Source organism: Muntiacus reevesi, chromosome 8 (assembly GCF_963930625.1).
Source record: "Muntiacus reevesi chromosome 8, mMunRee1.1, whole genome shotgun sequence".
NCBI lineage: Eukaryota > Metazoa > Chordata > Mammalia > Artiodactyla > Cervidae > Muntiacus > Muntiacus reevesi.
In genome coordinates, this window is record NC_089256.1 from 59,279,026 (window position 1) to 59,304,174 (window position 25,149).

Here is a 25,149-nt window from a genome sequence, read left to right on the forward strand (position 1 = left end):
TGCTGCAGTTCACAGGGTCGCAGAGTCAGACACTACTGAGCAACTGAACTGAACTGAACTGATACTAAAAGGGAAGGGGGTGTGACTGGTTGTCACAGACTTCCTGGTGCCCACCAGACTCCAGAGAGCATGTGACAATGCTTTGATCTTGTAGCTGTCCATGTAGGTCCTGTCATATGTTCCTGTACAACTCCAAAAGGACAAATGTTATTTCCTGTTCTACAACTTTTTGTCTCTGTATGAATGATCTACAACTTTTTATCTCTATGTGAATGAAAAGTGTGTTAACGGCTTTAAAGGTCAAACCTGGGAGGCAGAGCCTTGAGAAAGGCTATCCTGTATATTTCAGGCTCTAGGCAACATTCTTTTAAATCAAGGTACAGAGCCAGCATGACAAAGCACAAGCAACAGAGCACAAAGGTTAGAACTAGGAGAATAAACCCAATATGGACTCAGGTTTGCTGTTTTCTGTTACATGAGGACATCACTTCCTTTGAGCACCTTGTTTATTCAATGAAAGGTTTCCCTGACCCTCTCTATACTGGTAATTCTAGTTCAGGATGTATATTCCACTCAGATCTTCCCTAAGCCCCAGACTGTTATAACCAGTACTCACTAGACACCCTCACTGGGATGTCCTAAATTGAAGTCACCACTCTGCCCCACCTTCCCTCATTTCCCCTTAGTTCATGGTACCATTGTCCTTTCACCTGTTCACCCAAGCCAGAACCCAGAAGTTGGTCTAGTTATTCTCTTTCCTTCACTTTCACATCTCTTTAGTATCTTGGGAGACCCCTACTGAGAACAATTCTGAGCCAGTTCAGAGACCAGAGATCTGAGTTGGAGCCCAGGTTTAGATGTGTGTTGGGAAGAAGATAGTTGTTAAATGCCCCAGGAAGAGGAAACAGTTCATTCAAAGGTATAGCTTTGATGATACATGGAGTGTGAGAAGCTGTGTGCCTACTGCATAGAAAACAAGGAGAACAGTGGCAGGTAAGGAACAAATCATGCAGAGACTTGCAGATTGTATCAAGGTTTTTGGACTTGTTCTAAAAGTTATGAGAAGCCATTGAAGGTTTCAAAGCATGTGATACCATGGACTGACTTATATTTTTTTTCTCTCAACAGTTTATTATGAAAACATTCAAAGAGTGGAGAGGACTGTACAGTGAACACCCATATTGTTGATTTACATAGATTTTACTATTAACATTTTACTCCTGACTTAAATTTTTAAATTACATCACACAGGTAGGTATGCAGGTGTTAAAAAGGAGGAAATTAATTTCTTCATCCTAGGAAGAAAAAAAGTTTAGAAATAGTACAGTCTAGCTGATACAATGATTTGGTATGGTGCTCAGTTATGTCTGACTCTTTGCAACCCAATGAACTGTAGTCAGCCAAGCTCCTCTGTCCCTGAAATTTCCCAGGCAAGAATACTGGAGAGGGTTGCCATTTCCTCCTGTAGGAGCTTTTCCTGACCCAGGGATCAAACCTATGTCTCTCAAGTCTCCTGTATTGCTGGTGGATTATTTACTGCTGAGCCACTAGGAGCTTCCCTGATACAGTGATTAAGAAATCATTAAATACACAAAAGCACAAGATATCATCACAAAATTCCAAGCACAATTATTGGGAAAAAGTGTACCAGAGTTGTTTTCTCAGGTACACACTGTATCATTTTAACTTTGAAATGATAAGGTAATATTTTTAAGGTAATATTTTTTTTCCATTTGTTTTTATTAGTTGGAGGTTAATTACTTTACAATATTGTAGTGGTTTTTGTCATACATGGACATGAATCAGCCATGGATTTACATGTATTCCCCATCCTGATCCCCCCTCCCACCTCCCTCTCCACACGATTCCTCTGGGTCTTCCCAGTGCACCAGGCCAGACCACTTGTCTCATGCATCCAACCTGGGTGATCTGTTTCACCCTAGATAATACACATGTTTCGATGCTGTTCTCTCAAAACATCCCACCCTCGCCTTCTCCCACAGAGTCCAAAAGTCTGTTCTGTACATCTGTGTCTCTTTTTCTGTTTTGCATATAGGGTTATCGTTACCATCTTTTAAAATTCCATATATATGCGTTAGTATACTGTATTGGTCTTTATCTTTCTGGCTTACTTCACTCTGTATGATGGGCTCCAGTTTCATCCATCTCATTAGAACTGATTCAAATAAATTCTTTTTAATGGCTGAGTAATATTCCATGGTGTATATGTACAATAGCTTCCTTATCCATTCATCTGCTGATGAGCATCTAGGTTGCTTCCATGTCCTGGCTATTATAAACAGTGCTGCGATGAACATTGGGGTACACGTGTCTCTTTCAGATCTGGTTTCCTTGGTGTGTATGCCCAGAAGTGGGATTGCGGGGTCATATGGCAGTTCTAATTCCAGTTTTTTAAGAAATCTCCACACTGTTCTCCATAGCGGCTATACTAGTTTGCATTCCCACCAACAGTGTAAGAGGGTTCCCTTTTCTCCACACCCTCTCCAGCATTTATTACTTGTAGACTTTTGGATAGCAGCTATCCTGACTGGCGTGTAATGGTACCTCATTGTGGTTTTGATTTGCATTTCTCTGATAATGAGTGATGTTGAGCATCTTTTCATGTGTTTGTTAGCCATCTGTATGTCTTCTTTGCAGAAATGTCTGTTTAGTTCTTTGGCCCATTTTTTGATTGGGTAAGGTAATATTTTTGAATTTTTTATAACACGATTTTCTCTTATTAGAACTTGAAATATAGTGTTTAAAGAGATAAAAACTCCACAGAAGGTAAAAACTCCACTAAAGTGTCTAAGATAATTTGCACTTCATCAGATAAGTGAGTTGATGAAACCCTGACAAATAGTGGCAAGAGGAATGGAGAAAAAAAAGATAAATTTAAAAAATATACGAGAAGTAGAATTAATGAGAAGTGTTAACTAAATAAATGAGGGAAAGAGAGAAGAAAGTTTTAGCAGAGATGTTTCTAGGGCATATTATTAAAATGCTTATGCTAATTTTTATAAGTCTCTGAAATATCCAGGTAAACAGTCCAGTAAGCACCTAGAATTTAAACATGGAACTGAAGGAGGGTGAGTGTTGAAGTAAATATAGATTTGGAAATCATAATCATATAGGTCCCTGACTTAAGCTATGAAAGCAATGAAGTTGACTCTGAAGAGCATGTAAAAAGAGAGGACAATTGCTACCTTGAGTCATCACCAAATCTCTGGATCTCAGGTACCTTAAGTACTGATGCTGTTCCAGATGACTATTTTAAATCAAGCAAGAATCAAATTGCCAATTCTTACAACTCAATAAAAAAAAGTAATAGTGGGCAAATTATCTGAACAGACATTTTCCCAAAGAAGATCTACAAATGGCCAAGAAACACATGAAAAGATGCTCAACGTTATTCTTAGGGATAGGCAAATCAAAACCACAATAGCATACCACTTCACATCCACTAGGGTATCTGTAATTAAATGGCAGTTCCTTAAAAAGTTAAACAGTATTACCTTCATGACCCAGCAATTACATTACTAGGTATATTCCTCAAAGAACTGAAAACATGTTCATACAAAAACTTGTATCAGAATGTTCATATTAGCGTTATTCATAATAGATAAAAGGTGAAAATCACCCAAAAGTCTACCAACTGATGAATGGATAATTAAAATGTGATACATTTATACAATGGAATATTATTCAGCAATAAAAAGGAATGAAATAACTGATGCATGCTACAGCATGGATGAACCTTGAGAACTCTGTTAAAGAAGACAGTCACAAGACTCCATATTACATATGTGATTCCATTTATAGGAAATATTCAGAATATGAAAAACTATAGATAAAGTAGATTTTAAATTTCTTAGAACTAGAATTGGTGGGGGGAAGCTGGAGAGAAGATGAAACGTAACTATTAATGACAGGTTTCTTTTTGGGGAGTGATGAACTGGTTCTAAAACTGTGATGGTTGCACAACTCTGTAAAATATAAAAACGACTTGAATTGTACATTTTAAATAAGAGTATTGCATGGTATGTGAATTATATCGCAAGAAAACTGTTTTAAAAAAATCAAATGGCCCTTTATAGGTATCAGAGTACCACCAGCCGGGTACACACACACACACACACACTTTTTTTTTTTTTAAGGGAAACAGCAGGCACAGAGAGATGTCTGAACTTCCAAAAGCCGGGTACACACACACACACACACACTTTTTTTTTTTTTTAAGGGAAACAGCAGGCACAGAGAGATGTCTGAACTTCCAAAAGCCGGGTACACACACACACACACACACACACACACACACATACTTTTTTTTTTTTTAAGGGAAACAGCAGGCACAGAGATGTCTGAACTTCCAAATCTGAGCTCTTTATCATGCTGTTGGGTGATGGCATAATTAATGTTTACTCCGAGACACCACTACAGTTGTACGTTTAACCAAATCAGTTTGCAAATGTATGTTTAACAATTCTCCCTTACTAGACCACTAACTTCCTCGGGTTAGGGGTCGTGCTTGATTTCAGTGCATCAGGATCTGGTAACGTGATTTGGTACTTGACAGAGGCTCACATGAATGGATTTCAGGTAGGAATGACCCACAACTGAAGCTACAAAAAACCTAAGTAATGCACGGAACCCTATATACGAGTATCTGCCCTCTGCAACCAAATAAAGACACAAAAAATGAATAAAGCGGAAGCAAGAAGGATGGGAGAAAAAGGTGGGTATCTCCTCTCTCCATCCCCCACCTCCCGCGACGGTTTCCCTGGAAAACTAGAGAAGGGAGTCAGGTGTGGAGGGTGACATCCCTAAGCCCCGCGGCGACCACCACAGAAGCTACCCACCGCGCTCCCTTTTCCCGCCTCAAAGAGACTGGAAGGTGGGGTTAGCGCGGCGCAAGGGGTGGGGCTTACGTCACATCCGGCTCGGGACGCGCCACAGCTGGAAAGCGAAGGCCTAACGTCGAGGGGCGGAGCCAAGAAAGCGCGCCCTCTGGGAGGGGGGTGGGGACGGGTTAAAGAGCGCCGCGTCACGTCCGGGAGACTTAGAGCCCAAGCGGAGGCGGCGCGGAGCGTTTCGGCTCTCAGCGGATCGGGAACCGGTGTGTAGTGCGAGGCTGCGGCGGAGCCTCTACACTGAAGGCGCGAGAGGTTGGCAGCTTCGATTGAAGCACATCGAGCGGTGACAGCAGTGGAAGTCATGAGCGACAGCGGCGAGCAGAACTACGGCGAGCGGGTAGGTATCGGTGGTGCAGGGGGCGGCTGTGTGGTCCCAGCTTCTTGCATCTCTTTCCAGGCCCATCGGCCTCGGGCTGGGAGACTGGGGCGATTTTGGCTCCCGAAGTCTGAGACCGGGAGGGGTGCGAGTCAGGTTAAGAAACCCTGGTAGTATTGTCCTTATCCGTGAAAGAGGCCGCCGGCGGGTTTAGGTTGCCCGGTACTCGAAACGGCGGTTTTTTCCGTTATCGGGAGGGAAAGATTAAAAATGGCCGCTGCGTCCCCTCGGTGGTGGGGGAGGGGAGCGGTATCTCGTTTCGCCGTTGCTCTCCTGCGAAGCCTCGCCGCAGCCATCTTGGGCTGGCGGGCTGGGCGCACTGCCAGAGGCACAAAATGGCGGAGGCGCCGCGCAACAATTTTCCAGGCCGCGGTCGGGGAACGTGGGGTGCAAAGAACAGTGTTTTTCAGGGTTTTTGCCCAGCATTTAGGTTAAGACAGGATCATCTTTTGGACCCCGAATAGATGGGAATCTAAGGTGTTCTTGGTTTCTTGAGAGATGGCAAACTAGTCTGACGTAGACTTAAGTTCTGGGCCCGTTAGAGGGGATTGCGCGCGAGCTTTGTGTTCGGCCTAAATGGCGTGATTTTCTTGGATGCCAAAATCGCTCTTAAACCGCAAATAGTTATCGGTAACCAAGTAGACCACGAGGTCGCTGAGGTTTTCTTGCCGATCGAGTAGATCTTTTTTCCACGGGATGGTGAAGGAGAAATTGGCGGGCAACAATTTTTGGCGCCGTTGTTTCCTTTGTTTTGAGCCATACCTATTTTGTGAACCACGAATTGTGTTTGTGCATTTTTTAAAGTTTCCACCCCAAAATGTGGAATTTGGTGAGGACTGGATAAACTGTAGAAATAATGTTCCCGGGCTTAGAAAAAGCATAATATAAAGCTTGGTTGCAGGTCCGTGAGTACTAAGCCGCAGAAATGTCAGTCTTGCCAGAATCTTTTGATCACCGTAAATCTATCGAATATTTTCGCAAACTTAAGAAACAAATTCTAGGTGATTTCGTTAGAGCGTTTTTGAAAGGAAAAATGTGAACTGTTGAAATCTTATTGTGTAACTTTGCGGCCAAATCTGATTAATTTGGTTTGAACCAATCAGTCCTCGCCTTTACCTACCCAGATGAATGTTGGTTTTTTTATCTTAAAGACGGTTAATTTCCAGTCAGCAGTGTGTGTGATTATCGTTTTAAGCTCTTTGGTGAGAAAGCTTGGATCTAGCTCACATGTTGTTAAAACTGTGGGTTATCGTTTCCTCCAGTTGAAAACTGGAAACTAGGTGTCGGTGTTTGGACTGGAAGGCAAGTGATAATTTCAGTTTTCAGCTATTAAAACAATTATTGGGTCCGTTTTGCATTGTTTTGGGAATAAAAAATGGCTGGTTTCAGTGGAGGACCTCTCAGTTAAATAAACCTGAGTAAGTTACGTGTGGAAGTTCGTGAGAGAGGAAACAATTGCAGAGATTGAGTCCTGGTTTGAGACAGCTCAAGAGACATTATCGTCCCACTAATCAAGCGTTTGAATTGGTGTTTTTTTTTCTGTTAGTAGAATATACATCCTAGTTACCTCACAGTCTTGTTACATAGGGTTATTCAACAAACTCTTACGGAGGAAGAAAAAATAATAAAGGTACATGTTACAAATGATGTTCTTAAGCGTCTTGGCTTGAAAGAGACCGCTGAACTTCGACGATATGTAGTACTTCCACATTGATTTCTTTGGCCTTTGTTTTGTCTGTAGATTGCTTTCCAGTTGGTTTATTGGATCCTGAAGTGGTTAGACTAGACTTAAAACACTTAGGGACTCTCAAAGAATGCTTGGCAAAACCATAAAGCTCAATGAAATAGTTTAAATACAATGCCACAAAAGCATTAGGTAGACCAGTCAGGTCTGATTGGCTAAAAACTTCCTTTTGGAAGTGCCTGAAAACAACGGGAAAACTGTTGCGTTTCAGGGTAATGATCTTGCACTTGGCTGCTATGAATAGATTATCAAGAGCCTGAAAAATTACTTTCATTCCACTCTAAGCTTTCTGCCACGCGGGAGACCCGGTTCGATCCCTGGGTTGGAAAGATCCCCTAAAGAAGGGAATGGCAACCCACGATGGACAGAGGAGTCCGGCAGGCTACAGTTCATGGGGTTGCAGAGTCGGACACGATTTAGCGACTCACATAACACTTTTTTCAGACATTACAAATTATTAGTGTAAATCACTAACACCTAATCTAATCAGCCAGTGATAATGTAATAAAATCTTATCAGCTGAGGTCACTCACCACCACCACCTCGTGGCCCTGCCTTTCACTTAAGAAATGTTTTTTTTTCCTCCTTTTAGTCCTAACCAGACCGGAGTAGAGGAAGGGAGAGCAATAAATCACCTTCAGTTTGGTTGTTTATAACGTGTTTACTTACTGGGTGAATATTGATTTGTGGCTCTTTGTGTTCCCTTATTTTAAATGTGCGGCTAGGGTGCATTCCTGAATTTTTGTGTTTGTTGATCACTTTCGGTTACTGCAGACTGTATCTTTTATCGGTATCGGGATTTTTCATGTCTCGGTTAATAGATTTAAATTTAAATGTTTCTGGTTAGAGCTGACTTTCCTGATCTGACCAAACCCACGTTAAAGTAAGGTATTACTCGTTCGAATTCAAGTTTTTTCAGTAATTACCCAAAATTTCTCATGTTTTTTTTGCAGAGAAGTTGGCTAGCACCTTTGGAAAGAAGAGGTGGTCTTAGATCTGTTATGTCAACATTTGGGAGAATAACGTGATAGGGTCCTGTAGCCAAGTGTAGGTAATGGGGAGGGAGGTGATAAATCCTTTGGCCTAATTGTGTTCACTGTTCAGGGTGTGGTGAAGTTTGGCCTTGGCACTGGTTTGATGCTCTACCCTCCTAACTGAAACTTTTTTATTCTACAACTGGGTCTTGACCTAGAGAAACCAGAAATTAATTAAGGAAGCAGTATTGTGTGGACCAAGTCTTTTTAATTTGTCTTGCTGTCAAGATTATGATACATACATGTACTCTGGTAGCGTATTGCTTATTTTTGCGAGAGTAATGGGTTTACAATGTAGGTATATTACCTTTAGTCTTCTTTGTAGAGATGAATTAGCATCTGTATACCATCCCATCAAACTCCCTTTCATACTCTGCAGTTTCTCCTCTTCTGCTTAATCTTGGGTTGTCTCTGAATTTTTAGTAATTTTCAAAACTGAAACATCGCAGGCTTTTTCTTCCCAAAGGGTTGTAGCCATTGCACCAAGTTCCTTAAATAGAGGATTCATGTTGGGTGGGAGGAGATAATTTTGTTTCAGTTTGAGTCTGGTAAGGCAACAAGTCTCTTGAAACCAAATTGAAGAATATTTTTGGTGGTTTTAATTAAGAATGATTTGATATTGTGGATATGGTCCGGAATTAGAAGGTGGCACTTTCAAACTGAAAATACAAGTGGTTGCAAGGTAAGTACTGGTTTTGTCGAGATTGAACAGGAACTCAGATGATGAGAGATAATGTTAAATGGAATTTGCTTTGTACAGCCTTTTCCATTCTTTATCTCCAATAAAATCCCAAACCTAAATGATAATATTAATATCATAGTCTTTTTACATTTCACCCGAGGACAGGGCTACAGCTGTGTATATCTTTTGAGCCTTAGCATGTGTGTTATATTTATGGTTTTTTTTTTAACACATAATTGCTTTATTTCCTCATAAAATACAGTGATGTGGTGGTTGAAGTTGGGGAATTTTAAGTGTTTTGTTTTTTTGAGGGGTTTGGGTCACACAGAACAGAATTAGGTATTGTCATTTAGTCTTTAAGTGGGGGAGGAATTCTTCATTACAGAAAATTAGTTTTCAAATTCTCAAAAATGTTTGCTTTGAACTGGGTTTTGGAAGTTATATTCTGATTTTTATCAATACGATTGCTGAATATGACAGCATGAAGACTTTTTTTGCAGTCAGTTTTGTGTTTAGTTAATAGACTTAAAAGTAGTAATAAATTCAGAGTCTACTGTTTTTGCAAGGGATCTTTTAAACATGGGGTTAGAGCTGATTTAAGTTTGTCATGATAGTTTTTTCAGAACATATTCTCAATCTTTGAGGATTTTTCTATCCAAACTTCTGGAGAGTTTTGCTGCAGAAAAGTTCTTAATGTTGATATGAGCATTGATCTTTATAGCAGAATCAATGAGTTTTCCTTTGCCAGTCCCAGTTTTTAAAATACTACCTAGTCAACCTAATGAGTTTGTACTTATTAATGTTGTGTAAATTCCAGTTATAACCGCTAGAGTGATTTTAACAAAAATTGTGTTGGTGGTGAGACAAATTTCTGCTTGTTTCTAAGTAGGACCTCTTAATATGTGTTTAACATTAGCCCAGTAGTTAGTCTCCTGGTTTTATTAAGTGGCCACCTCAATTTAGCTGAGTTTGAAGAAATCTAATACTTACATTATATAGCAGCTTATTTTGTTCTTCAAATATAAAGAAAATTGGGAAGGGGGTAGTGAAATAACAGCAGGAAGGCATTCATATTGAATAATTGTCATATCTAGAGCTTTGGCCTCTATTCAGCATTTTCTGAACCTAAGCCCTGTATATATATTTAAAGTTTAGGAGGCCTTAAAGGAAACCTGCTTGGGCATTCTGATTCCACGATTACAATTGTGCTGCCAGTAAACATTTCCCATTACATTTTAGTGATGGATATTAAGAGAAAACAATTACTGTGATTCCCTTAAGTAAAAAGTTTAAAAATTTTTTTCCCTGGATTAAATAAGCAATAATTGACTTTGAAAAACTAGACTGAAGCTTATGCTTATTCTCTTAGAAAAGACGACATAACACTTCCTTCATAGCCATGCATGGTTGTCTTTGTGATCAGATAGGTATAAAGGACATTTTTTTTTTCTTTTTTTCTTCTCCTAAGGAAAGTTTTATTTTCAGGAAAAAACTAGGAGAGGAAATTGACAGTGAAGGATCATAAAGTATGAAGTACAGGAAAATGAGGATGTTTTAGGAGAGCAATATTTTGTTCAGGATGTTCAATAGACAGTTCAACTTACTGATCTTTTAAGTGATATTGAGTCTTTAATAATTTCAGGAGGTGAGCTGCAGTTTTATCCACAACATTGCCACCTTTTAAGTAGGGTTGCTTCTTTGGACTGCAGGCGATTTTAATAATCCTTGGGGGGGCCGGATTTACCAAAAATTCTTTGAAAACACCGCAGTTGAATTGAGTTTGCTCTACTTCCTTCACAGCTCCTTGCATACAGTAGTTGGTTGACTTGATTTGGTCTTTTTATGCTTTAGTTTTAGTAAGTTGGGCCGTTCATATTATAAAATCTCACTAGGACAACTTTCTAGGGGTGGGTTAAACATTAGTCCAAATTTTCAAATTCCCTGACATTGTTTTCCTACAGGCTACTTTTACAGTTAAAAAGTGTGACATTAAATACATATTTTGACCTTAGTCACAATTTGTAGACGTCTTCAACCCTGAGCCTTGTCATCATTGTGCAAATGAATTGTCCGTGCTTTTCCTTTCTTGCACTTTTGTATTAATGTGTCATTTTTTGACTAGAGATGTGCTTTTGACACTTAACATACTTTCTATTGATGAATACAATAAGAAGTGTGAAATGTAATTATAGTTCTTAATGTTAGATGAACAGTAAATGTTCAGTTGCGCACTTCACATTTCAGCTTAAGCATGATAAATCTACATGGAGTAGACAAATGAGATTAACTATATTTTAGAACCAGCAGGAAACTAGTTTCAGATTTTTGAGCTGCGTATTTTAGTTTTTCTAAAAAATCCAAAGCAAGAGGGATTTTTTTTTTTCTAGTTTCAGTTTTGGCACTGGCTTTTATCCTGGAGTTTTAAAATATTCTTCATCCTGTTCTTTTTCTATTAAGGTTAATGTTGAAGAAGGAAAATGCGGAAGTCGTCATTTGACAAGTTTTATAAATGAGTATTTGAAGCTCAGGAATAAGTGAAGCTGAAATTTGAAAAAATAAAAGAAAGAATGCATGCTAATTATCAGACCAGAAGTCCCACTTGTAGAATATTGAGCAATTTGTGTGAAGTGGGGAAGATGAAAGAAGTCAGAATTTGAAACGGAAGAATGAAGAAAAGAAATAAAAATGAAGTTAAGATAAGAAGTAATCTGGAATCAGAAAGCACTACGCTAAGTAATTACTAGTCTGTTTATGTGTCCCTGTATATTTTGCTAAACATGCATGCGTTATTTGTTTAATAGAAGAAATATATACAGGGTAAAGAAGTGCCTTCCAGGGGAAACGTTTAAATTAGGTAATTCTAATTTTTAACTTCTTAGTCAACTGACTGAAATGCAACTTTAAAAAAAATAACCCTTTGTAGTCAAATAGGAGGCAGGAATGAGCTCTCCAATTTGGGTAACAGCCAGCTTCATGTTGTCTCCTGGATTTTTCGTCTCTGACATTGCTGGTCCTGGGGCGTGAGTACTTCCAGAATTGAAGTAGGTGGTCTGTGCCACCCTCTCTGGACTCAATGTACTGACCCCCTATCCATCAGTACAGATCAGTATAAGTAGAATGTTGTAAGTCTGTTTTCCTAAAGAATGTTGCCAGGATGGTTATAGAACTGAACCCCCAAAATCCATTGGACAGGATAGTTCCTTTTGGCATTTATGAAAAAATTAATTTCTTTTTAGATGGCAATAGTGGAAAACTATGACCACTTAGGCCCTAACTTTAAGATGCATGTGTGCTAAACTCACAAGATGAGTCTTAATTCTTTCTGTTTAATGGTTATTCCAGCTGAATGACTGGGGTTACTGCTAAAAAGTTGTAGGGGCTTCCCTTAGAATGAGATAGGTCGCATAAGTGAACAGGATACCTAACTCAACAGTGGCAGTAACAGTAAGTGTCTTTATTCCCTTTTCTCATTTTCTGCTATTAACAATTTAACTGTTAAAATGGTGTGAGAGATAACAAATCATAAAGTAACTTTGTTTCTGGTTCTCTACTCTTACCACTTACTGTAAAAATAGACCCAAAAGTTCTGTCATTTCCCTTTCTATATGCTTGTTTTAACTGAATAGAAGAGTCAAATGATTGGTGCAGTGTTGTTACTTTCAGTTGGATGGGGAAAGTTCATGTGTCAAAATAATACCCAGTAGTAGGCAACCAAGATAGCTTCTCCCCTATCGGGAAAGCCAAGGCTATCACTTCTCCCTGAAATTAAGATAGCCTAAACTTTTGAGAGTTTTTGAACCTTACAACTCTTGGGGCAGTGTCTTAAATGAGTTTTTAGACAGATTCATTTTCTGATACTTCAAGGCCGATTTGTGTCAAATTTGTGCTTTTTCAATTCTGTATCTTGCAAGCAGAAGATTATACCCATCTTCTATCATTTGTCCTGATAATTACTTTGTAGAACTTGCCACATGTAAACTAATAACTTTAAATTGGCAGTGTTTGTTTTGCATTCTGAATTACTTACCGATTAGGCTGAGGCAAGTGATGTGAATGGATGTTGTATTTTTATTCAAGCTCATTGATTCTTTTATCAGGAGACCGGAAAAAAGTCCTTGGGGTCTGAAAGAGAAAGGATCTGTTAGTCGTGTAAGGAGAAGCAGCAGTTTGGAGTTTGATTATATGGCAAAAGCTGGAAAGATGTAAAGCAAAAGTATTGATTATATGGCAAAAGCTGGAAAGATGTAAAGCAAAAGTAAACATTGATGCTAGTGGACCATCTTATCCATTCAGGTTTTTACCCCTCTTTGGCCAAAGCATCTTTGAGTCTGAGAGTGCCTCTCTCCACCTCCTGCCTGGGTAGTAGGGGGAAACAACAGACTTCTTGTCCTGGGGCAAGTGTAAGGTACATGCCCTCAGGATGGCTGATAAATGACAGGGTGGGGAGGTGGGGTCAGAGAAGATGACAGAAAACAAGGTTTCAGGAAAATGACTGTTGAAAAAACCAGATAAGTAAGAAGCATAAAACTGGAAATTAAGTCAGTGGACTTAAATAAGCATCACAAATATGTATGGTGTTTTTAAGAAATGCAGATGCCCAACTCCAGACCTGCTAAAATAAGCTCTAGTTGGGGATCTATTTTTAAATGTTCTGTAGGTTTACTACGTATCTGTAAGAGCCTTTGTTGAAAATCTACTTTATTGCATCTACTTTTTAAAATATGTGAGAAACCTAGCAATTGGATGGTTATTCCTACTTCTTTCATCTCTTTCAAAAAGTTTTATTAAGATTCTGTCATTCTCAGAATAGGGAGATGCTGGTATTTTGTTGGAAGGCTGAGTTTGTTTTTCCCCCGATGTGTTCCCTACTGATTGTATATTAGTACATGACTTAGATTCAGTTTGTAAGAACTTGATTCCCTGTATGGTTTTCAGGGAATTTTTGGTTGTGTCATTCATACTAACTTTACATTTATGATCCTTTTTTTTGAGGTATTGGTGTTGAGAGTAGTGCTTCTTTTGGTAGGATTTTAATTGTGTTAGCATTGAAGAGTGTTGTGAGCCCTGAAAGTGGTCTTTGAATTTTGTGTTTAGGAGCTTTTCTAGTTGGTTTTACAGATTTAAACATGGACCAAGGTTTAAAGTTAACTTTATGCTTTTAGATTCGGCCTTCTAGACAGGATATATATATCCTTGCATATATTTCCAAACCAGTTAATAGCCAAGATAATTGCAAAAGGGTTTGTTTAACTTTAAGACTATCTCTGATATGAAAGGTAGGAGGTAGAAACAGTGTTTCTGTGTTAGCCTAACAAGTGTCAGTACAGAAGACGACTTAGTGTTCTAATGGTTTCTCCTATTCCTGGTCTGAGAAATGATTGTTCATAAAATACATCTGCATATAGCCAATTAGTTTTAGAGGTTGAGTGAAAAGTCTTATAATTTCACAAATACTGTTATTTGTGACCCTTGATCTGCCAGAAACCTCATTAAAGTTTATTCTGAGGCTATAAGGACTTTTTTTCCTTCTTGGTGAACAGATTTGTAATGCACCTCAGCTTAGAATAAGGCTTTTCTGTTTTACTGAAGCAAGAGGCTTAAAAGAGGATCTTGACTTTCTACTCTTTTTTAGATCCCTAGACAGACTGGTTTCTGTTAACTATAGTTATTTTATTGGTAATCTTTTAACTCTTATTGTGAGGCACCCATATTCTCTCCCTGCTAGAGCAGATTGTTTTGTTTCCACTAAAGGTCATAATCTTTCCATGAAGTCATCTTTCTAGCATTGGAATAAACAAAGGTGTTAGAGACCCTCCTTTTACCTTATCTTCTACATTAGCTTTTGCCTGTTGGTTGATTGCAGAAACTGCATCCCCATTTTGAGAACCTCTTTATCCAAGGAGAGGAGAATTGTACTTTTAAATGTCCAGAATATTTGCCAGAGAAAGTCAAGGGATTGTTAGTTGGGGTCCTCAAAGCCATAGTGCCTCTTGATGATAAAAGTAACTATTTTCAGCAATAATTAGGGGTGTCCTCTTTTGCTTTGACTCTCTTTAACTCGTGGCAGGAAGGAGAGTAGCCATGTTTCATGCCACTTCACACCATGTTTCATGTGACTTTGATATTTAGAGTCATCTTGGGTATAGATACCGGAATTCATTTTGCCCACTGAGTTACTCTTATCTTGTTCTAAACTTGAAGCCTTGTTTCTTCTGTGTTGCATGTAACTTTTGTCCTTAAGCATCATAGGAAAGATCTTCCCAAATTTTCTGGACTGTGATTTAGATGAATTTCCTACCTTTATCCTTTTAAGAATGGCTGGAGTGTTTTATTCTGAAGGTCTGCCACACAGGGAGGTCTCTTGATAAACTTTTGTGCCACTTGAACACTGATTGTTACCCCTACAGCGACTTAGCCATTTTTATTCTGTGTTGGGCAGGAAGATTCATGAGATTAATGCCTTTAAATTTGATGAAGGTGGATAACCTGAAATGTTGTCTTGTTTGATGATACCTTGGTTAGCTGTCAGACTGAGTTAATTGTTGTCTTTTCCACTGTTTCTATTTTGGTGTCTTGGCGGAACATTCCTTTAGCTTTTTTCTCGAATTATGTGTCTTTGGTTCACCAAACTAGTTATCCTGTTTACCCATTTCTTTGCTAGTTCCTTTTAGAGATTTTGTTTTTGTACGACCTGCCTACCAGCTAGTCACAGTTATGATAGGAGAAAGCTTAGGTATAAAGTATGTATCTAGATGTTGTTTTTTACATACAGTTCTGAACTTCTCTTTCTGAACCTAGATTAGGAGCCTGTGATCTAAACTGTTTCAGTTTTACTATGTCCTTTTTGTATGTAACTTTTCTAACTGCTTATTCCCAGTTTCCCATCCATTGGCCCTGGCTCATCTACACTTAGCTAAGGAAAATCTCTGGTACTCTCTTAATTCTTACCTCTGCAGTTCATTCACTGCCTTTCTGCTGTAGCTTCATCTGGTTGCTTTGAGATCTTTAAGGGCTTCCTACAAAGTTGGATGGACAGGGTCTACAGATCTAGTCTCCTTCAAGCTGGTCCTTGCTCTCTAGGTTTCTGTCTTCCTCTGTGACTTGAAACAGTACTGTCCTTGTCTTTTTTTCTCCACTCAGCAGTAAATAAAAGTTGAAAATAAAGTAAATTTTACAAATCTCACAGGGTTTTTTTTAATTGATGGCAGTTTGACTGAAATAATAGGTATGAGGTATAGGTGTCATAGTTAATAAGGTTCTTTCTCACCCTAGTCTTTATGGAGTAACATTCCCAAAACAATCCTTGGGCAGTTCCCTTAACTGCTTGGCTTTGGCACCCATTTCTGAAGAGAGTGGGGTCAGTTAACTCTTAACCCTGCTCCCCAAGAAAGGTGGAAGTTCAAGTTAATTGGCTTATGTCAATTGGAGCAACGTAACTATTATACCAGGTATATTCAGTTCCTGCCCTTACCTATGTTTTCTTATCTTGGAAGGGGATTGCTTTCCCTCACCATTTATCTCACCACAGCTTATTTGTTTTTAAAGTTGCCCAGAAAGTATACAAATTAAACTTTTGACATCTACGTGTAGGAATCCCGTTCTGCTTCCAGAAGTGGAAGTGCTCATGGATCTGGGAAATCTGCAAGGCATACCCCTGCAAGGTCTCGCTCCAAGGAAGATTCCAGGCGTTCCAGATCAAAGTCCAGGTCCAGATCTGAATCTAGGTAAGAAAGACTGTCTTGGGATTTTCTTGTTACTCTTAGCTTTCAAACTGGTGTGTGCTTTTGTAAACTAGGAAGATAGAGAGGGTTAGATCATTTGTTGGCTTATTTAATATTGGTATTAGAAATGAACTTAATTGTTAAGTTCTGGGAGATAGAAGACTAAGTGGCTAAGAGCCTGGGCTTTTGGTGTTAGGGTTCATATCTTACCTCTGTTTTTTTCTGGCTTGGGCAGATTACTTAACCTTTTCAATCTTAACTTCCTTATCTATAAAAGATGAATTATCAATAGTACCAGTTCTTCAGAATTGTTGTGAGGATTCACTAGTTTATGTGAACTGCTTATTAGTATGGCAAAAAAAAGAGTGCAGAGCATTGGCTTTTAGTAACTGCAATTCTTGATAAATAGGTGTAGTCTAATATGACAGATGTACTATAAAACAAAAAACCTTAATAGCACTTTTTTTTTTTTTTTTTTAATGTTCAAGTGTAGGCTATATATCCTGGTTTGCCCAGGTCAGCCCCAGCTTAATGCCTATTGTCAGGCATAATTAACAGTGCCCCTTTTCTCTCTTACACTGTATTCTTCCTGGTTTAAATGACAGTTCATATGATCACTGTAGTTAAGAGCAACTGGTTGATTTTAAAACACTGCTGGAGAATACTGCTTGTAATGGTGATGTTATCATAAGTGAATAATGGGCATAATGCAAGAAGCTTAAAAATAAAGGATGGTATTGTGAAGGGTAAAGGTGGGCACAAATCAGGCTAGTATGAAATGTTGCATGTTTTATGGTTTTTAATAGATACTGTGTTGTTTAATCTCGTAATTATTTAAGAGATGATGGAAGGAAGCTTTAGTTAGTGATGGTTTTGGAACTCTTCCTATCTCAGAAATGACAATATACAAAAGAAAAGTATTGATCCCACTGTATACCTGGATTGTGTGTTTTACCTTTTGAGGCTTAACTTTAGAATAAAGTGTTAAAAGAATTAAAAGCCATATCCTACTGTCAGCTATTTAGTCATAACCTTGAAGCCTTTGTCTTTCAGGTCTAGATCCAGAAGAAGTTCTCGGAGGCATTATACAAGGTCACGATCTCGGTCCCGGTCCCATAGACGATCTCGTAGCAGATCTTACAGCAGAGATTATCGAAGACGGCATAGCCACAGTCATTCTCCCATGTCTACTCGCCGGCGTCATGTTGGGAATCGGGTAAGATGAAAACAATTGTTTCTGAAGCAGTGAACACTGTAGGAAGCCACTTTATAATTAATGTATAATATATTCCCCTCTGTTTTTATTGTTTTCTTCTGTAATAACTTTAAACTGATACTTCTGATGGTGGAGCTGTAGCATGATTTCTCTCTAGAGCCTTTTCGGTGTTTGGAGATTTTTTTTTCATTTTAAAAGATAGCTCCCATATGGTCTACATTTGAGCTGTTGATCATATTTAAGATACTGTCACATTAACAGCACTTCAAATAAAAATTCTCTGCATTACGGTTAATATAGTTAGATCATGTATCTATGTTCCATACTATTGTTAGAGTTTTCTGGGTTTAACATGCTTTAAAATATTCTCTGATTTTCCATTTAGTTTTAAGCAAGTTTCTTTCCAGTTTTAAAGCTTTGCTCGTCTTCCATGAGAAGTTACGAATGAGATGGCATTTAGTGTGTTCCTATTGTGGTTTTTATTGAATAATATACAAGTAGGTCTATAGGGAGTTAATGTTTTTGAAAGTGGGGTGGAATTTGACTGTAGTAAATGTATGTGCGAAATAGTGAAACCTTTATGCAAACTCATGGCAACTGGGATGGCAGCAACATTTAGTTCACTATTTATCTTCATTGTAATAATTGAAGCTGCTTAATATCTGATTTTTAAAAGTTTGGTACACATCTATGGTTTCACTTGTATGTATATTTGAACACTTAACAATTTTTCTGTAGAAATCAAGCTGAACATACCTTCTGTATCTCTGGCAGGTCAGAACCGTCTATGATGTGAGTGGATATGTTAGTTAATTCACCATTTTGAAGTTTAGACACAGTTCTCTGTGCATACATGCTTGTGGTGCTGACATAACATTACTTTTAAAATTCTGTTTTATTTCATTGTTATCTATTCATATTAGTGACAGTTTGGGGGGGATTGATATGTGATGCTTTTTTTTTTTATTTTATTTTTTTATTTTTTATGTGATGCTTTTTAAAAGTTTTCTTTTTTTTATCCATTTTTCTATTTCTAGGCAAATCCTGATCCCAACTGTTGTCTTGGAGTATTTGGATTGAGCTTGTACACTACAGAAAGAGATCTAAGAGAAGTGTTCTCTAAATATGGCCCAATTGCTGATGTATCTATTGTATATGACCAGCAATCTAGACGTTCAAGAGGATTTGCCTTTGTATACTTTGAAAATGTAGATGATGCCAAGGAAGTAAGTAAAAGTCTTGTACCTTTGTGTAAAAAAAAAAAAATGTATATACACACACTTTCACTTTTACACACACACACAGTCTTATTTTTAACTATTCTTCCTTGGATGACTTTTGCTTTAGTAAGTTGATCAGTCGTGTCAGACTCTTTGCAATCCCATGGACTATGCAGTCCATGGAATTTTCCAGGCCAGAATATTTAAGTGAGTAGCTGCCCTTCTCCAGGAGACCCAGGAACTGGGGTCTCCTTCTGCATTGCAGATGGATTCTTGACCAGCTGGGGAGCTACCAGGGAAGCCCTTTTAGTATCTGTATAGCTTGATCTAAAGGAAATGCCTTCTGGGAATATATAACTAAAGTCCATAATTAGAACTTAAAAAAAAAAAAACTTTTAATGTGGAAATTTCAAAGATTTGTAGCATAACAGAAAAGTTAGTTTGGTTCTAAATTCCAACTCAGTCTCTTCCACCATTTTATTTGAAGTAAATTCAAACACAGTCAGCTGTTTCCAGATGTGTGCCTAGATACAGATATTTCTAAAATAGAAGAATATTAATACTCCAGTTTGGGATATTTAATGAGTGTTTACATCAGATTACTTTAAAATGAAAGAAAACATGAAAAACTGATAAAGCTATGACTCAGGAGAAAGGAACTGGTTTTGAATGTATACTGGCAAGTGATTTTATGTTTTGAATGTTGAGGTAAAACATAGGAAGTAACTTTTTTTGGCCTTGAGGCTTATGGGATCTTAGTTTCCCAACCAGGGATTGAACCTGGGCCACTGCAGTGAAAGCACTAAGTCCTAAACATTGGACCACCAAGGACCTTGTTAAAATTTTTTTTTACAGAGACTAAAGTAAAAATTCGATGTGTGACTCCTGGCCCATTGAAGAAATTTGAACTTAAGATACATGTGGATGATAGCTAAAGTCATCTCCAAGGACAGTATAAGGAGGGGAGAATCTTGAGAAACTAATGACAAGTCATCTGAGGTTAATATTGAGATTAATAATTTTGAGCTCTATATAAAATTAAATGAATAGAGTAGGCCCATCTACTAAAGGAAGAATTAAAAGCTGAATGCAAGTGGTTATAATTTAAGAGATTTAAGGAATGCTTTAAGATGTCATTCAACTTCATTTTGGTAATAATTGATGTGAAAAATGTAAATAATATTTGTCCAAGCTTACTTATGGGATCAGCTTCTTGGTATCTCTAGTTTTGTGTGTGTGTGTGTGTGCTATAGAACCACATTTCCCTTTTTTGAAAGATAGTATATTTTGTATCTAAATCAGTAATGCCAGAAACTGCCTTGAGGCTTAAAACAGTCAAACTAGAAAATAGCATAATTGGAATTAGAAATCTAAATTCTACTTAGAGAGGTGTTTCTTTAAATTGTGAATAAATTGGTATGTCTTTGAGGTGGGGTATTTTTCTTTCTTAAAGTACAGTATTTTCATTTTAATGTTATGGAACTATGCGTAATTCAAGCTTTCATCCCAGTTCTTTGCTTCCATAGCAGGGGTCCTCAAATTTGTGTAAAGGATTAGACAGAAAATATTTTGGGCTTTGGGAGCCATAAGAGCTCAATGACAGCTTTTCAACCCTGCTATTATAATGTAAAAGCCATATAAAACGCAAATTAGTAAGTGGGGTTTTGTTTCAGTAAAACATGGTCACTTAATTTTGAATTTCATTTCTGATGAAACACTACTTTGACCCCCAACACCTGTTTAAATTCTTAGCTCATGGGTTATAGTTTGCCAACTGTGTACTATTTTATAGACCTACAGGTACTGTCAAATCTATAGTTGATACAGTAATTTCAAATATTTCATGGCTTAAGTTGGCTCTCATGGGTGGCTTTGTTTTTTTTTAAAGGAACTTTCCTAGGTTAGCTTTTGTAAGTAAAGATTTGATAGGCAGAAAAACCTATTAATAAGCTGTCAGATATAATGCCCTGGCTAACTGAAACATCTAGTTGGGTTTTATTTATAGATAATAATTAATTTGGGGCTTTGTTCATGATTTATATAACAACTCACATATCTTTTGAAGGCAAAAGAGCGTGCCAATGGAATGGAGCTTGATGGACGTAGGATCAGAGTTGACTTCTCCATAACGAAAAGACCACATACTCCAACACCGGGAATTTACATGGGGAGACCTACCTAGTAAGTTTGTTTTCAAGGTTGTTAAAATATTGACAGTTCACTTCAGGGCACCGGGAGGCTTTTGGCATTTACAACTGACTAAAACTTAAATTCAGTATAAATATATTCAGTAGAAACATTCGGTTGGTACCATAAATTCTGATGTCATGTAATAGATCACATCCTACTTTTATCATAAAGAAATGCCATATTATATTTGACATTGCTGGGTAGTTAAATGATTCTCACGAGACCAGTTTTCCCACACTGGGAACTATTAAGTATTAATGTAGGTAAAACCAAGTTTGTATAAATCTTATTCACAGTGGCAGCTCACGTCGTCGAGATTACTATGACAGAGGATATGATCGAGGCTATGATGATCGGGACTATTACAGCAGATCGTACAGGTATGTTAACCAAAATACAAAGTTGAAAGACAAATCAACTCTTCTGGTTCAGTTGCAACATAAAGCAGCATGGTTTTAGCCTTTGATAAAGGTATTTACCTTTACTATTAAATTGGAGATCCAGAGTTTAAACTGGACTCTTTGGCCACAGCTCAAGGCATGCATGCTAAGATGCTTCAGTTGTTTCTAACTCTATGCAACCCTATGGACTGTAGCCTGCCAGGCTCCTCTGTTCTTAAGATTCTCCAGGCAAGAATACTGAAATAGGTTTCCATGCCTTCTTCTGGGGGGCAACTCGGAGCATGTGGATCTTAAATTCCCCAATTAGGAACCAAACCTGTGCCCCCTACATGGAGTATTAAACCACTAGACCACCAGGGAAGTCTGGATTTTATGGTTATACTTTTTTTTTTTTGGTATGTGTATTTTTTATAAGCACCAAGTTGTAAACCAATGGGACAATAAAATTATAGACCATACTTCAGTCCCCTCCCCCATGAATTGATTTTAACTATCATTGCTTTCTAAAGCAATTTTTTGGTAGCTGAGGAATTGTGAAGGACAAGGCAAATTGATTCTTGGAAAAATCTAAAGTAATTATTTAAGTTTGCTATAACAATGGTAAGAGGTTTATTATTAATACTAACTATTGATACATTTTTCAGGGGTTGATAGGGAAATGCTCATGATACTAGGAATACTTTGGAAAGTAAAAATGAAGTAAAGTTCTCTATTTAAGCAACAGCAGGTAATTCAGATCTTGCGTTGTTTGTCAAAATGCAAACTATGTAGTAAATATTGACCATAACAGTTAATCCATGATTACCCTATTCTGGTGTGGTGGTGAGCTGTCTTTTTTTTTGCACACTATTCTGTAACTTTTAGAAAGTTGACAGTCCTGACATTTAGCACTGACAAACTTTCTTAAGTGGCATTTTTGTACTGACATGTAAGGGATTGATGTGTGGAGTCTGCAAAGATTAGTCTTAAGAGTACTTACTATGATACTCATTTTAACCACCAGGGAGAGCTCTGTCAGCTTGTAAAGGGGTGGCAAAAGCAACTCTTCATTGCTTAAAGGAAACTAGCTTTCACTTCTGTTTTAATTTCATTGCATGAATTATGCATTTTGAAAGCTTAAAATGTTTGTTTTCTGCCTTCACAGAGGTGGAGGTGGAGGAGGAGGAGGATGGAGAGCTGCTCAAGATAGGGATCAGATATACAGGTATGGCCAGGAAAAGATTTTAAATCTGTACAATAGTAGAATGGCTCACATAAAGACATTTGTTATTCATATTTTGATAAATTATAAATGGCATTCACAAAATTTTATAACAAGTTTATAAAAATACTGTAACTGAAGTCAAATGACAATGTACATGGCTTAATTTGTGTTTATAGAAATTGGGCTTATACTTGTTATCACTCAGTGATACCATAAAAGGTACCATTTTATACCTTAACATGAGAGATGATGGCATAAACTAAGAATCCATAATATTTTAATCTTATTTATCCCTAATGGTTTCATTAGCTTTTTATAAACATTTCAGAATGAGCAAATTATTCAAGTCTATCTTAACACAAAACTAAATCACTGAAGCACTATGAATGAAATTTTGGGTATTCATTCATAGGGTGTGGTTAAAATTAGTGGTAATGATTTTTTTCTTCTCTAACCCAGTTTAAATTTGTTAGGTGTACTGTTAACTAGCAGATGATCAGTGGGTCAGATAGAGCAAGGAATATTCAACCTCTTTGATAGAGGAGTTTTTTGGTACTGATAATGTGCTTCATTCTCAGGACTAAAACAGACCTCACTACTGCAGTGTTATTGAAGGTCAGCTGAGGAGGGTCTTTTAGTTTTGGAAACTGATACAGGAATCAGTCACTTTAATATGTGATCTGTGGAGTCTTACATGGTCTTGATACTTGTTTACAGAAGACGGTCACCTTCTCCCTACTATAGTCGTGGAGGATACAGATCACGTTCCAGATCTCGATCATACTCACCTCGTAAGTTTTTATTTTGATATAATTTGATATAATAGTGTGGCTTGCTATGACTTATGGAAACCACAGCAGATAATGGGTTGACTCAGTATTTCCTCAATTTTTTCTGTAGGATTCAAGAAAGTATATGAAAACAACCTTTGGATCTTACTCTTATTGCTAATTAAAATAGTGCATGTGTATTCTCTCACCATTTGTAGCTTTTTTTAGGAATTAAAATTTTTTTAAAGCTTAGAAACATTTTTGAGTGACTTAAAACCTTAGCTTTAAAAAAAACGACAAAAAACCTTAGCTTTCAGATTGAGTTAGATAAAACTCCCAGCTATTTCTGTTTTAACATTGGTTCTGCACTATGTGAAGGTTTTCACAAAAGAATCTGTCTGGTACATAGGAATTTCCTGATGACAGAAAAGTTTAAAATTCTCAATATTAAATGTATGCACTTGAGTATTGAAGTGTATTTGTTTTTTTTTTCTAGGTCGCTATTAAAGCATGAAGTTGAAGACTTTCTGAAACCTGCCCTAGAGTTGGGATATTGTTTGTGGACAATATTTTTTATTGTCTCCTGTTTAAAAAGTGAACAGTGCCTAGTGAAGTTAGGTGACTTTTACACCTTTTATGATGACTACTTTTGGTGGAGTTGAAATGCTGTTTTCATTCTGCATTTGTGTAGTTCGGTGCTTTGTTCAAAGTTAAGTGTTTTCAGAAAAGTATGTTTTGCATGTATTTTTTTACAGTCTAAAATTTTGACTGCTGAGAAGTTTCTATTGTACAGAACTTCATTTAAATGGTTTTTCTACTGAATCCAGGGTATTCTGAAGATCGAAGCCTGTGTGTAAAATGCTACCAAATGGCAAAAAGCAACAATAAAGTTTGGTTTTTACTTTTCTTTCTAACATATCAATGCTTAGCAAAACTGTTCAGATTAGATTGTCAGTAGTAAATTAAAGACAAAAATGCCCGTTTTCCTCCAGTCCATGAAACATACCATACTTAATATACCTGCAATTAAATGATAAAAATTACGCTCTGTAACTCTATACTGCTAGTGTTAAAACTAAAGATCTTTCAATACAGCAAATGCTTACTGCTTATATAATGTGAATTTGTCAGCCTTTATGTAATCTGTATTATATATAGCAGGGAATAAGATGAGTTACACAATGTATGCCTTAAAAAGGCTATTTCTTAAAGCTGTTACAAGGGGATAATGGTATTTCAGTTAGTTATCAGCAGTGACAATACATTCCACCACAAATGTACTCTTCTTGTTCTAGCTTTTAAGACTATATGGAAAAACTGGGTGCTTCAGAGTTTTTGAGAAAAAAGAAGGGAACACTACACCTGTGTTGTGGATGATCTGAAGACTTTGCCTGTTCATTTTTTAAATATTACTTTCAGGTCCTTTGCTTACCAAAGGAGGCCCAATTTCACTCAAATGTTTTGAGAACTGTGTTTAAATAAATGCAAATGAAAAGAGCAAAAAGGCTGGTAAAACTCAGTTTATAGAGATTTTGTTTTAACCTTGCTACATAGAGTTCTTTTATAGTTTGTAGTCCCTTATACAGTATTCCTTGGACTAAGATGGTATTCTTTCTGTTGTTAAAATTATTTTAAATAGGTAAATTTTGTACTCCTGGAAAATACATTTAAAGTAAGT

General features: G+C 37.4%; 1 protein-coding gene across 2 annotated transcripts; it reads left to right on the forward strand.

Moving 5' to 3' along the window:
• Positions 1-5,051: 5,051 nt before the first annotated feature.
• Positions 5,052-24,975, forward strand: TRA2B (transformer 2 beta homolog). Of its 2 annotated transcripts, XM_065943457.1 has the most exons (9): positions 5,052-5,250; positions 16,340-16,473; positions 17,524-17,686; positions 18,724-18,912; positions 20,972-21,087; positions 21,393-21,476; positions 22,642-22,701; positions 23,419-23,492; positions 23,968-24,975. In XM_065943457.1, exons 1-9 carry the CDS (start codon positions 5,215-5,217, stop codon positions 23,976-23,978), a joined length of 867 nt encoding a protein of 288 aa, XP_065799529.1. In that variant the 5' UTR covers positions 5,052-5,214; the 3' UTR covers positions 23,979-24,975. The 2 variants fall into 2 exon arrangements, with proteins under 2 accessions (XP_065799529.1, XP_065799530.1); XM_065943458.1 differs by lacking the exon at positions 16,340-16,473 and having other exon boundaries at positions 5,101-5,250.
• The last annotated feature ends 174 nt before the right edge of the window (positions 24,976-25,149 follow it).

Coding starts and splice junctions, on each gene's coding strand:
- TRA2B (XM_065943457.1), top strand. CDS start 5,215: ATGAGCGACAGCGGCGAGCAGAACTACGGCGAGCGG. Junction 18,913..20,971: donor ATGTAGATGATGCCAAGGAA/GTAAGTAAAAGT, acceptor TATCTTTTGAAG/GCAAAAGAGCGTGCCAATGG. Junction 22,702..23,418: donor GATAGGGATCAGATATACAG/GTATGGCCAGGA, acceptor ACTTGTTTACAG/AAGACGGTCACCTTCTCCCT.